Consider the following 13627-nt stretch of genomic DNA (forward strand, 5'->3'; position numbering starts at 1 on the left):
GACCCTGACCTGCCGGCTAGTGATCCGTGTGGGGAACCACTGTCCTCCAAGAGAGGGGCGGAGAGCCCTGCTGGGACTCATCCAGGGACATATTCCCTACGTGGAGCTGACTCTCCCCGTTTTACAGATGCAGAGCACCCCTGACCAAACATCAGCTTCTGGCTCAATCCCCTCTGCCCATGACTTTGGAAAATTCAATCCCACAAATCCTCTCCTTTACTAAAATCTCAATAGTTATGAAAGTGCACCACACAACCAAGGCCAAATTCGTGTTCTCTGTATTTTGATTATTAAAATCTATCAGTCCATTTGGAAACGCACTATAATGAGTGTGCAAAGATTCCCCTCCCCCTCCCCCCAAAAAATAGTTATCTGGTATAATTTTATGATAGAATATTTTTATAAAATCATTTGTACTAATTTAAGCATTTATCATTATATGCAAAAAGATTTCTTGATGAGAATATTATAGACGGTGCATGTTTTTGACATTAGCATTTTATTTGGATGACTAATCTTGCAGATGTGAAATTTTAATGAATTATTCATGAAAAAAATCTCTCCTCTGAAATTTCAGTTTGCTGTTAATGCTAGTTATTAAACATTTTATTTTTCTTTACAAAACTTGATGAAGAAAATAAATGTGTGCTTACTCGAAAGAAAAAGAAGGTGGGTTTTTCCTTTAGCTTGTCTCAGGTGACAGCACCACTTGGGACTGTGCTCCTCGTGGCTTTGTGGACCAAGGGGTTGATCCTGCAAACCCCTTTTGGCAGGGGGGCAGTGCACATTCCCAGCCCTTCCTACCAAAGCCAGCAGCACCATTGCCATCAGGGCACTGCACTGGGAAGGAGCTGCAGGATGAAGACCCCAGCCCCTTCCTTCATGTTTTAAAACAGAGTCCAATGAGAGAGCAAATAGCCCCCTTTGACCCCAACGGGCAAAACTGAAGGACCTCCTTGGAAAAATGGATGAATTCTTTGACAGCGTCTTCCTTGCTTCCAGAGCTCAAGCCTCACCCAACTGCCCTGTACAGACTGTCCACAAAACCACCACTAAAATACTTTGTACTTGGATGTGGTTGGAGGAGACTCAAGGAAAGAGATGAGATTGGTCCATCCATGAACGTCCTGGGACATGGATGAGGGGCAGCCAGCTGCTCCACAGATGAGGGACCATTGGGATGTGACATCAGAGTCACCGTGAGGAGGAAACAACAAAAGAACTTCGGACATGGCAACTTGCATTACCAGTGTGAACAACCAGCATTTTTATTGCATTTGAGAATGCTATAATGTCAGTAATTAGTACTGACTACACAACATTTTTTATTGTCTGTATCAACAGACATGGAATGATGGAATTACAGTTGATGTAAGGAATGAGTTTCTTTTATGCCTTATCAAAAAAAAAAAAAAAAATCTTGTTACTGGCAGCACATACACACGAAGCACCATGCTAACAGTCTGGACTGTACCATTTTCATCAAGGCTTATGGGTAGAAATACTTGGTTACCTGTTCTGGGCCCATTAAAATGCAGTCCTGAACTGCAAATTCACCTCGCAAGACTAGAATACTAAATGACTTCTGAAACATCTAAAAAATCACTCTTGAGTTCATTAACCAAAGGTACCAAAGGATTTCAAAAGAGTTTAAACACGTTTGGTTTTGGTTTTTTTTTTCCCATGCTATAATGAATGTGAGATTATTGGCGATCTGAAAACTACAATAGTTCAAAATTATTTTAAAAAACTTTATATATATATATATTTATGTATGTATATATATAAAATATCTAATGATCTGCAATATTTGTAGAACCAGCATCTCTGCCCCGGTCTCTCCCCGAAGCTGAGCTCCAGGAGAGGGGAGGTGCAGGACCTGCAGCGGGACTCTTGCGAGTGAGAATCAAAAAAAAGGTCGTATTTTTTATGGTCACTTGTTCTACATAAGCCTTGATTTTATTTTTTTTTTTTATTTCACTTCTAGTTGAATGCAGAAACCTAACAGGTTTTACATTTACAAACTTTTTTTTTTTTTTGTGGACAAGGAAGGCTTTGACTCTCATTCCTGACAGCGATTTACCTGATACATGGTACTACTTTCATAATGTACGCTTTTCTTTGAGAAAAAAAACATGTAACAAATTGTCTTTACATCTTGGCACCTTGTAAAGTTTTTTTTTTGTTTTTTTATACAAAAAGTTCAATAGTTTGACACTCCCCATTATTAATCACTACTTCACTGATAAACTTTGAAAGTGTGACCCTGGAATTCATCATGCAAAATATTTACTGCAGCAGGAGAAAAACATTTTTTTTTAAACAATTTTTTTTTTTCCTTTCAAATATATGAACTTTGTTTAAGACAGCCAGAAAAGGCAGTGGTAAGATAACAGAAGGGGTGGGAAAGTATCAAAAAAACCAGCTTAAACACAAAAACTGTACAAAAATGCTTCGATCAATGATAACAGGAGAAAAAAAAAAATCTGTCAACTATGTTACAATTTAAAAGCTGAAAAAAAAAAGTCAGGGATTTTCTCCCACATGTCAGCAAATGTCATCCAATATTCTTAAAGCAAGGATAACTAAATAAAATACATGTGCAGCGTATTCTGCAATTCCATTACATACAGTAGTTTTTTTTTTTTTCAAAGCTATTTTTTAGTATAGTTAATATAAAGCAGTTGCACAAAAAGCAAAAGGTGTTTTGACAAACAGGTCTGCATTTATTCCTTTTGAGGAATGATATCTAAAAAAAGGACCTTTCCACCTTTTCCTCCCTCCCCACCCTCCCCCCAAAAGACAAAGGCTCACACAGACACAGTGGGATATATATGTACAACATAATAAACCCCTCCCTAAAGAAGCAACTGTATATCCAAAGGGATACAGAATCAGAATTGTAAAAATCATAGTGAAGTTTGCTTGATGTAAAGCCTGAGATTTTCAGTTGGTTCTTCTGCAAGGCTGCAACACCTGCCAGATATGTTAAACTCTAATTTTTTATTTCTTTTTCTCTTTTTTTGATTTTTTTTATTTTTGCTACAGTCTTTAGACTAAGCATGCAAGACATACAACTAAGTGCAACTGAGTGAAATGTATTTTTTATTTACTCATTCCCTAACAGTTTGGACTGAGGTATGCGTACTAACAGTTTCTCATGCTGTTATCTTTACTCATGTCTAGCTACACATGCTGAGAATGAACTAATCTACCAGATTTTTATCCCCCTTCTGAATACCGAACTAACCAGCAAACCACTCAGTTTCGAAGCACAGGGCTCAATTCTCATGATCCCTGTCTGGCTACCGCCGGCACGTCACGAAGCTGCCTGGATATAATTTAAACAAAAAAAAAAAAAAAAAAAAGAATGAAAAAAAAGGAAAAAAAAGTGTTTCCAAATGACCACAGACTGCCCTTTTTTTTCTATTTTTTTTTCCTTGTCTCTTTGAAACAGAAAGCAGAGTTGAGTTTTATAAAAGTTAACTGCCAATAAAATTTCTTGTACCAAAGCTTATGAGTGGACAGGAGTGTTATTTCCTTATGAAAAATGCTGACCAAAAACTAAACAAAACTGAGCAAATGTGCCAAGACCAACCAAAAGTAAAGCAGTCATCCCAGCACAGTCCCGGAACAGAAGTGGCACACAATCTGTAGAACCAAAGACCAAAAAATTATTATTATTTTCTTTTAATTCTAGAAATACCATTATGTCGTCCAGTTAAATTGTGGGAGCTTTTCTGTTCTCTTCTGTGTTTTATTAAACTGTCTCCTTTATCTGATACTCTTAATTTTCCATGAAATAATTGTGTCTTTGCTTTCTTCAGCTCCCTTCTCATAGTTCCACCAGTAACAATGATTCCCAGTTTTAGCCTCAAAAGCTCTCCTTGATTCCTCTTTACAGACTTTCATTTTGGTCACTGTAAAGAATTGCAAATAAAAAGTAACAACTTTGGTTCAGACATCTACTTGGCCTTCTAAATTTTCTAGAATAAAGGAGCAGTTTCCCTCTCAGGTTAGCAATAGCCCACATCTTGTCATTTCCCTCTAAATCAACCTCCTTTGATCAACAATAAGAGGATATTTGGCTTCATAAGATAAAGCATATAACAGAGAACATAATTTACTTTTGTGTAATATCTTTGGTAATTTTAGGAAAAAAAAGGTACAAAGAAGAATATAAATTAAGCTCTGAAAGGCTTTTCGAAATAATAAAAAAAAGCTACAGTCCTACATAAATAAATGAGTGACGGAAAAGTGGTTGCAGAATGAAAATGTTTAGGTGTTTGGTGACTGAGGTTTACTGACCTATAGCAACAGATTTTGTATGTCATGTTTGCTTTGCAGAGCTTTGCCAGTTTTGCCTAACAAGCCCTGGCGCCAATTCTCTCCCAACTCTCCCGACTCCTCCGGCGAGGTTTCCATACTGGCTGGTGTAATATTGCATAACAATCCTAACTGCAGTACGGGATTTGCACAGCTGAAAATTAACACTTTAGCATTAGTGGGGCCCCGTCCTTATTAACTCCCATAACAAGTTCAGTCTGAAATCTAATTTGTATTCAAACAGATTAACCACCAAGCAATCCTGAACTGATGTTTAACCGTGAAACATCACCACGTACAGTAACAATTTAATGAAGTCATCTTTCCAACCACTATTTGCAAATGCAAATGTAAAAAAACAATAAGAAGAAAATAAAGTTGTAATAATAAATGTTTAGGTGCCCATCTCGGTAATCTTAGATATTCCAAAAAGATTTGTTGACCCATTAGAACTCGTGTTAAACAACCGAGAACCTGCCACTGTACTATTCATTCTCTACTAAAAGTGAACTCTGTTGGTGCTGCATATGTTTCCTTGTGCTGTTCAATTTTGTGGCATTTGCTAATATTCACCGTTGCTGCCAAAAAAAGAAAAATCAAGAAAATCAAAAAACCCAAGCAAAACAAGAATATATTAAAAATACTGCTTTGTGGAATGAATCTGTGTTGCTTCCTACAGTGTTTCTATGTTCATCTGTCATTCATTCTCATTCTTGCAGTACTTCGTTCCTCTCTCTCCGTTGGACAACCCTTCCACATGTATTGTGCAGCATTTGGGACCTTTTCAGAAAACAACAACAACAAAAAAGGAGACACCGAAATGGAATGTTTTCCATAGCTAAAGAAAACATGGTGGCATCTGAAGGAAACTGGAATGAATGACAGAAAAAACTACAAACAATTCAATGACATTCAGCTTCGTATAATAAAAACACCTATTAACATTCATCACAAAGTACAGAAAACGTTGAAGCCTCCGAGAGGCCCTGGGCCCAGATGAGGCCTGAGGTCAGAACTTAAAACGGTAGAGGAGAAGTGGGGTGGGAGAATAAAAGCAATACATTAAAAAGTTTGGGATAATTTTTTCTTTGAACCCCTCCCCGATATACACGCTCACACGCACACACACATACCCACACACGTGCACACACAGGCCTTCCCCATCCCAAATGGAAGCAAAAAAAAAAAAAAGAAACCAACCAAAAAACAAAACAAAATGGAGTAAAGGCAGTGATAATCAACATGCAGTACTGTGCAAATATGTTGTCCATTGGAATCCTTAAAATCTGGGCAAAGACTTGATCTGCAGTTCAGGTGTACATGCTCAGTTTGATGTCCTCAAGTGTCCAAAATTGGCAGGACCTGCAGTCCACAGCTGGCTGCTAAATGCAAGTGAATCAGTTTAGCAAATTTACAACACTGATGTTGACTGTAAGAGAGGAAAATCCCAAGTACCAAACAAGTCCATCCAATGCACAGAGTACAAATTCCTTTTTTCAACAAAAAGTAGAAAAATCAAAAATACTCCCAAATGGGATACTTGATGGCACTAAGAGTTAACATATTTCATAGTTGTCAAAGTGGACTGAGAATCCTCCAGACTGTACAATAATGGAGAGATTTCACAGCTAAGTTTGACGTGTTCTTCCAATCTTCATTCTCAGGATAACGATGTCAGACATACTCATTCTATGTCCTCATTTACAGGTTCATCTTCATAATCTCTGTCGTGATCAAAATCTGGACTGTGGTTGGCTGTTGTCACTAAGGATAGTGGGCCTTCATTTTCATCTGGGTCTAATGGTTCTTCTTTGACATGCACGGGGTGCCTGGGAAAACAAAACAACAGGCAATCAGCTAGCTGCTCATTAAAAAATGGTTTTGACAGCATGGGTGGTTTGGGAAGAAAGGTGAAGTGGTTTGGGGGGTTCAGACCTGGAGGGCCAGGTCTGAGAGCTCCAGGTCACCAAGGAGAAGACCCTCAATGTCTCTGCTGGCCACAGAAGCCAAGCCAAGCCAAGCACTATCTCCCAGGTAATAATCAACAGAACAAGAGTAAACAGCCTCAAGTTGCCCCACAGGAGGTTTAGGTTGGATATTAGGAAAAATTTCTTCACTGAAAGAGTGACCAAACACTGGAACAGGCTGCCCAGGGGAGTGATGCAGTCACTGCCCCCAGAAGCACTCAGAAAACATGTGGATGTGGCACTTAAAACATGGGTTACTGGTGGGCTTGACAGAGTTGGGTTAATGGCTGGACTCGATGATCCTAAAGGGCTTTTCCAAGCTTAATGATTCTAAGATTCCATGAAGGCTATGCCAGGCAGGCAGCACTCAGCTTCCCCTGGAAAACACTCTGGGAGGAGCACCTCGATAGGGTTTCCGTCTTGGGATCGAGAGCAAACGCTCTCAGCTGACACGTTAAGTTAATATGATCTTTGGATAAATAAGTGGAATACGCATCCGAAGGGGAAGGCAGCGGCCTGCCAAGGCCTCCGCGCGGCGCAGGCTGGGCTAATCATCCTCGCTGTGTGTGCAGCGTCTCTCGTTAACATGCAGAACCTGTGAGACAACTCTCCAGAGGACGACCCCAAGTGAGGTTCTATCATTAATCAACTTCAAGCAAACACAGCAAAGAGACACCATGATACATGCTTTAAACTCCAAATTAATGCATATTTTTACAAACTGTCAATAAGGGAAGAAAAGCCCTGCCAGGAAACACAAACAGAGAGGAAAAGGCTCGCTCAACACAACAATATGATAAGAAAGCACAGTCCTAACGAGAATAATAACACTGTCAGCTGTAAACAAGGCAGAACATGATCCCCAGCTCATGGTGGGCACAAGGATGTACTAAAGAGATGAGATCTGCCAAATTTCTCATTACAGCAAAGCACATGAATAACCCGCAGGGGAATGGGGCTTGGTCATTCAAAATGGGCATGATAACAATTGAAAAATGTTGTTCGTAAATCATATTTACAACAAATCCTATACAAATACAAATTACCTTTTTTTACCTCTTTTTTTTTTTTTTTGTTCAGCAGCTTTTGAAATGTAAAGTAGCTATGTGAGTCAATAGTGTCTTGTTGGTGGGACTTTATAGGAAACTAGGATTTTATTGACATTACCAAGTATTAATAATGCGACACAGCGATGGAGACCCTGTTTGCTTCCTAAATAATTGATGTTGTAGGCAATCCCTTAAAATAAAGTGTTAATGAGTTCAAGTCTCACTCTCTCATTGAGTTGATATCCACCCTCCGAGACTCTTGTTTTTTTCTCTTTGCAGGCTGATTTAACCCTTTCACATATGCAACATGAACACATAACCTGAAGTACACACCTTCACTGTAAGAACTTTTTCTCTGCTTGCACAGATTTGCTTTAAAATTAATGATTTAAAATAGCTGCATTGTATTTTATGTTTTGTGTGGATAGGAACGTCAACACTGTTTGTACTCCACTGCATGGACAGACAACAAGGATAAATCACTGAGTAGAGAAGATGTACTTAGCATCCACAGACAGACCAAAGCCAGCCTTGCCTACTTCAAGTGAGTCAGCTGTACCCTTGTACCCTATTTATTTATTTAGGCTTGAGCCCAGATCAGTTTAGGAAGCATCCAATTTGCTGACTACAGACAATTCTAATGTGAGCTGCGAATGCCTTTCAAGTCCCTGCATGTTTCAACTCCTTGAGCTGTAAAGTGCTGGATCAATACTTGAGTATTAACTGCACCTTCCAACTCATCCAAAGGAACAGTGGGGAGAAGTGATGCGGTATCCATGTACACACACCTTCTCCCTTCAAATTCACTAATAAGTATCCTATCAATACATTTCTGTAAGTGAGGAGGTTCCTCTGCATGTCATGCAATTTTTGAAAAAATTACACATGGAGAGCACTGCTCATACAATTTTAACCTAACTAGTGAAAAAGGAGGGGTAAAGAAAAGACTGGAAGGAGACAAGTCAAGGATGACAAGTCAAGAATTGGCATAAATTGGCAAGAATTGGTATAAGAAGTCTCACAAGCAGACTGTCACGTTGGAGGTGTGCATGTGCTACCTGTCCCAGCAGCTCAGGGCCTCAGTGAATATTAAACTATGCTGAATACCTGCAACTAGAAAAACTTATATTATGAATAGGCTGTGGGGCCCCCTCACTTGGGAAAAAACATGAAATGAAAAACAGAAGAAAAGGGGGGAAAGAGCAGCTGCACTGAGAGCCCAATAAAGCCTGTGCTACCCGGCCTTTATGGCAGTGATCTTTTTTACTCATGTTTTAATGTCAAAGTCTTGCTTTTTTGCTTTCTGGTTTTGATGCTGCTGCTGCTGGGCTTATTTATTTTTTCAAAGCATTACTTTTGAAAACACAGAAGGGAAATTTTCAAAGGGGAGAGGAGAGCACGTCTCATGCAGTGGAGAGGCCTTGGTACACGGACTGGAGTTTCTCCAAAGGCTTCCCGGTGTCCCAATGCATCCCCACCACCTTAGGTGCCAGCAGGTTAGACAGGTGCTCACTGTGCCCACCACCACTCAAAGTGCTGTGAAAGCTCATTCAAACGTCCCCAAACCTTTCCAAAGCAAACTCTGCCCCTCTTCTGGTTTTGTTGTGAAACCAGGTGAAACCAGGTGGTTTTAACTGAGGGTCTCTGTTGGAGTGAAAGCTCCTCTGGACTCAGGCCAAGAGGAAAGCCAAAGCACAGGAGTTGAATTAAAACCTCTGGAGAAGCTGAGATACATGAAGTCACACCAAAGTGAAATAGAAATATGGAACTTTAACTTTTAGTAGAAATATATGCTAAGTGCCTTAAACATTAAAAAACTGTAGCAGAGACCTTAAACACAGTTCTTAATGCAGAAGTGTTACCTTTTCACAGAATTTCTTTATTTTAGACAAAATATAGATAGAATTATACTGTTCACATTTTTTAGACAGTGTTCACATAAACAATAAGAGCTGATAGAAACTGTACACACGAATCTGTGTAATACCTATGTCACACTTGTGTAAGGCTTATGATTGTTAGAATTAAACCAGGATAGGTTAAGAAAGGAAAACTAGAATCGTGTGTTAATCTTATTGGTCAATTAACAAATATAATCCACACTTCTGTAAGAAAAAAAATATAGAGGAAATTAGAAGAAGAAGCTGTTTTCTGCCTGGTGTTTGCTGTTGCTGCTTGGATTTATCATGTAACCTCCTTGAACTCTGCCTTCAAGACAGCTGTGAGACTATGAAATAAAGAACTTAGCAGAACAGCAGCCTCCTCTGCTCTTTTACCCTGGTCCGAGATGGAAGGGTATCCCATCAAAAGCTCAACAGTTCTCTTTGAGGTTTGGTGTGATTCCCAGAGGTCAAAAAACAAAACTTGAGGTGTGAGAAGCAACAGAAGTTATTAAAAGCTGTGCTCGACCCTGGGTGAGACAAAGCCAGAGAGGGCCACAAAGCCATAGGGAGCAGAGTCACACCAGCCTCCCCCAGCACCTCACATGTTGCACAAACATCAGACAGCGAGCTTGGCAAAACCTCTATCCCCTAAATGAGGAGGTTATCTCAGTAACACACCCCCCAAGGGAGAGAGCTGCAAGGAAAACAATGCCAAAAAATTCCAACTCCTTGTGTATTCTGTCAGCTGTAACCACAAAATGGCATGTGAGGAGGTAGCCGTCCAGAATCCATGATTTTTCTCAAACATTTTTGAGCAACTGAAATAAATAAGCTTAAATAATCTTGAAGGCAAAGGGAGACTTTCATAACCTCTCAAGTAAGTCTGAATTTCTATTTACCACCCCACCAAATCCTCAAATTGAGGAAGGAAAACTTCCTTTAGAGACTGAAGAATTCAGTCTGCTGAATTATAGAAAAGGTAAATGCTGGGTTAAGCAAAAAGAAAAAGAATGGGGGGGAGGTAAGAAGGCAAAGAAAAGAAAGGGTTTCCCATTTCTGTTTTTATAGCAGCAGAAATTCAGCACATTCCTTTTAAGTAGATGCCTGTGACTCCAGAAGGGGTTAACAATAAATAACCTTGCTGAACACAGATTCCCCTTCTTTTCACATCTGAGTAATTCTTTTGTTTGTCCACTCTGGGAACAGAGGAGTTTTTAATAAAGCTGACTGTTGTTTAAAGCCACTGAGTTCTGGTGGTGCACACAGCATGGAGTAGTTTGCTTTGTGGCTACCTTTGGAGCATATCAGGATGAAAGTGTTATGTCCCCAAGCTGTAATTATGCGACTACTTTCTAGTGGTTCAAAAGGAGGGAGAGAGAAGGGAAAAAACCCACCCTAGCTGTGGTTCAATGTGTCATAAAAAGGAAACGAATGAGCGGTAATAAGACTTCAGCTGAAGTGTTAGACTTCTTAGCTGTCATGTTAACAAGGTCCTTTAAACCTTACAATAAAGTTTAAAGCTTGATTTCTTCTAATATACTGAAATTGTTTAAAAAATAACTTGCATTATGACAAGGAAATCTGTTCTGAGAAAAAAAATGAACATGTTGTTAACAAAGCAGGAGCATGGAAAATAAAAAAGGCTTCACAGCGTCTGGAAAGTCACTGTTGACTCATGATTTTATTTAGTAAACAGGGTAAACCCCATGACGTGTGAATGGTGTTCTGGCTTTAGATCCCTTCAAACTACTTAGAAACACCATTATAACGGGGAGGCTCCGAGGCCGGGATTGGAACATCACCCGGCCACATTTTACTTAAGCAGAAAGAAATGTTCAGCAGAGAACACATATATTACCAATTCTGAGGAAATGAAAACACTCAGGAAACAATCATTTCCATATTACAACAGAAAATTGGATTTTCTGGTGAATAATGAAAATGAGGCATTACTCCCCCCGACCTCCTCTCTCTCCACTATTTGTTCTGTGCCCCTCACCTTGGTATCAATGTGCTAAGAAATGATTATTAAGTGCAGCAAAGGCCACAGCTATGCACAGTTCTGGAAGATGTCCTAGCCTGTTTCAACTTGGTTATTTTTCCCTCCTCTCAGTCTCTTCAAAGACAAGGAAACCTTAGGTGAAATGAGAAGTGCATGAACTGCACTAGCCTTGAACTTACTAAAAGATAATTACTTGGATTAACGCAACATCATAAACGTTCATCCTTGTCTGTTAGGCCAGGAGAAACCCTTGGGAGAAGTCTTGTTTCTGGAGAAAAGCCATGTCCCTCCACTCCTCCTCCACGCCGGCCCTGCATGGTCACGGGCAGAGGATAACGAATTGTGACTAAAACTGCCTGGAGATGAATCCGTCTGTGAGAGACGGAAAGTGTGTCATGCAACGTTACTTTGGGAGAGATAATTAATACTGCACAAACAATCACTGGAAAAGCTAAACACATTATTTGAATGTTTTGAAGTAAATGGTAAAAGACAATGTTTAAATTAATTATTAATTAAAAATGAATGTTGCCATCTTTAAAGATTTTTTTTTCAAAGCACTTTGTGCACTGATTTAAAAAGCTGCAATATCAAAGTATCCAGAGCCTCAGATTCCTTCGTGCCCCCTCCCCTCTGACAACACATTATGCAGGTGGGAAACTTTTTTGCCATTAAATGCTAATTAGTTTCACAACTAATTACTACCGTGGTATTAGGTTAATGTTTTTTCTACTTTTTGATTTAGACTTACTTTTGTAAATCCCTTATTCAAATTACTTTGAAGTAAAAGACTACAAATTAGTTCTCTTTTTAATGTGTAATGTGAGCCCTGGTGAGCCAGCCAGTAATTTTACAGGCTGTTTTAAGGAGCAGGGGGAAGACAGGCAGCACGGTCACTCACAGGTACCCAACTGCTTCTCCGCGCTTTTGGGAACGACAGGACTTGTAAACTCCGGCTTCCTCACCAGCCGCCAATTACCCAGCGTGTGATGTGAGGGGAGGGGGGAGTTTACAGCTTTGCAAACTCACTCCATCACCCCATAAATACCGCACACACCCATCGGGGCATCACACCCTTCCTGCCTTACCCTTTCCTGCGCCCGCCCGCTGCCCGGGTGCCGCTCACGTTGAGCAGGGCCGGCAAGCGCCCGTCACTTCGTGTGGTTATAGACGCGCTCATTACACCGCCGTCTGTTGCTATAATGCCCCTATTAATTCTCCTTTTGATATTTTAAGAGCAATCTATAAATCACACAGACCTTCATGTTAATGCTTAGCAAGACCGTTTTGTGTTGAGTGGTTTTTTTTGGACGCACCAAACAAGCCCATTTCCCAGCTCTGCCCAATGGGCTGTGCTCATCACGTAGACTGTGGGGGACAGAAATCACAGGTTTTCTCCAAGAAACGTAGTTGCCTATGAGATTTTGCAAGGTTTAAAGAAGAGAATTGCAAACAAGTGAACAATTTTATAGCCCTGTGTGCTTCTTGGACTGGATTGAGCTGATCAGTTTTATGTGGAAACTGGTAAATGGCTCTTTTATGTTCTAATCACCCTAAGCATGTCCCCAGATGGAGGTAGATGTCTGCTCCTGCTGCTCCAACCATGAAGCTCAGGAAGGAGCCAGGAGTCTCCAGAGTGACCCTTGAGCAGATGGAAAGACAAGACCTAGAGCCAGCATGCGCTTCTGCCGTACTTACATCGCTTGCATAGGGGAACGTCCTGGACTGCTGTCACTCCCGTTACTGTTCGTATGCTCCATTGCACCATTGAGCTCTTCCCTCATCGCACTGGCTAAATTGCCCAGAGTGGGATTTCCCATGGAAGCAGTAGTGTATAGAGGTATACTGTTCTCAGCCATTGAAGCCTGCCAAGGACACAAACAAATCCATGAAGAGCCATGACTAACATTTTTATACATTGCACAACACACTCACTTGTTCCAAAACATTCTCCACATCTACATTATTTGCAATTACAGGTTCTTTTAAATATTGTACTTTCTGATAGGTATTACCCTGGTTCCATCAAGGGAAATTTAACATCATTTAGATCTGGGTTTAAGGATTCATAGCGGTATTGGCTTATAACGGGATGGAGCTTTCCATTCCCTATTTGGAATTACACCCCCTGGAAAAAAGAAAATGTCCTTTCTCTATTTTTGTTTCATGAAATTATGTTTGGGGCTTTGGGGTATTTTTTGTGGCTTAGGTTTGGGCTTTGTTTCTAATGAAATGGGGAAAAAAATCCGAACTGGCTCAGCTGGTAATTCTTTCCCACTGGAATGAGTGGGCACCAAGCAGGAGCACAGCATCACCGAGTTTGGTTTTCCTTGAGACATGTGTGAGGCTGCCATCAGCACTAACTGATCAGAGCTGCACCAATCTACCTGGGAGCTGAAC

General features: G+C 40.2%; 1 protein-coding gene across 5 annotated transcripts in view; it reads right to left on the reverse strand.

Annotated features, from left to right (window-relative positions):
• Positions 1 to 2817: 2817 nt before the first annotated feature.
• Positions 2818 to 13627, reverse strand: part of FOXP1 (forkhead box P1) — a 381899-nt gene continuing 371089 nt past the window's right edge. For all 5 annotated transcript variants that reach the window (XM_082288840.1, XM_082288838.1, XM_082288839.1 and 2 more), the window contains 2 exons: positions 12926 to 13092; positions 2818 to 6155 (listed from right to left, as the gene is read on the reverse strand). In XM_082288840.1, coding sequence (XP_082144966.1) covers positions 6011 to 6155; positions 12926 to 13092 — 312 coding nt within the window. In that variant the 3' untranslated portion in view covers positions 2818 to 6010. The remainder of the gene's footprint in view (positions 6156 to 12925; positions 13093 to 13627) is intronic.

The sequence above is a fragment of the Coloeus monedula genome (assembly GCF_965178545.1).
Source record: "Coloeus monedula genome assembly, chromosome: 11".
Classification (NCBI taxonomy): Eukaryota; Metazoa; Chordata; class Aves; order Passeriformes; family Corvidae; genus Coloeus; species Coloeus monedula.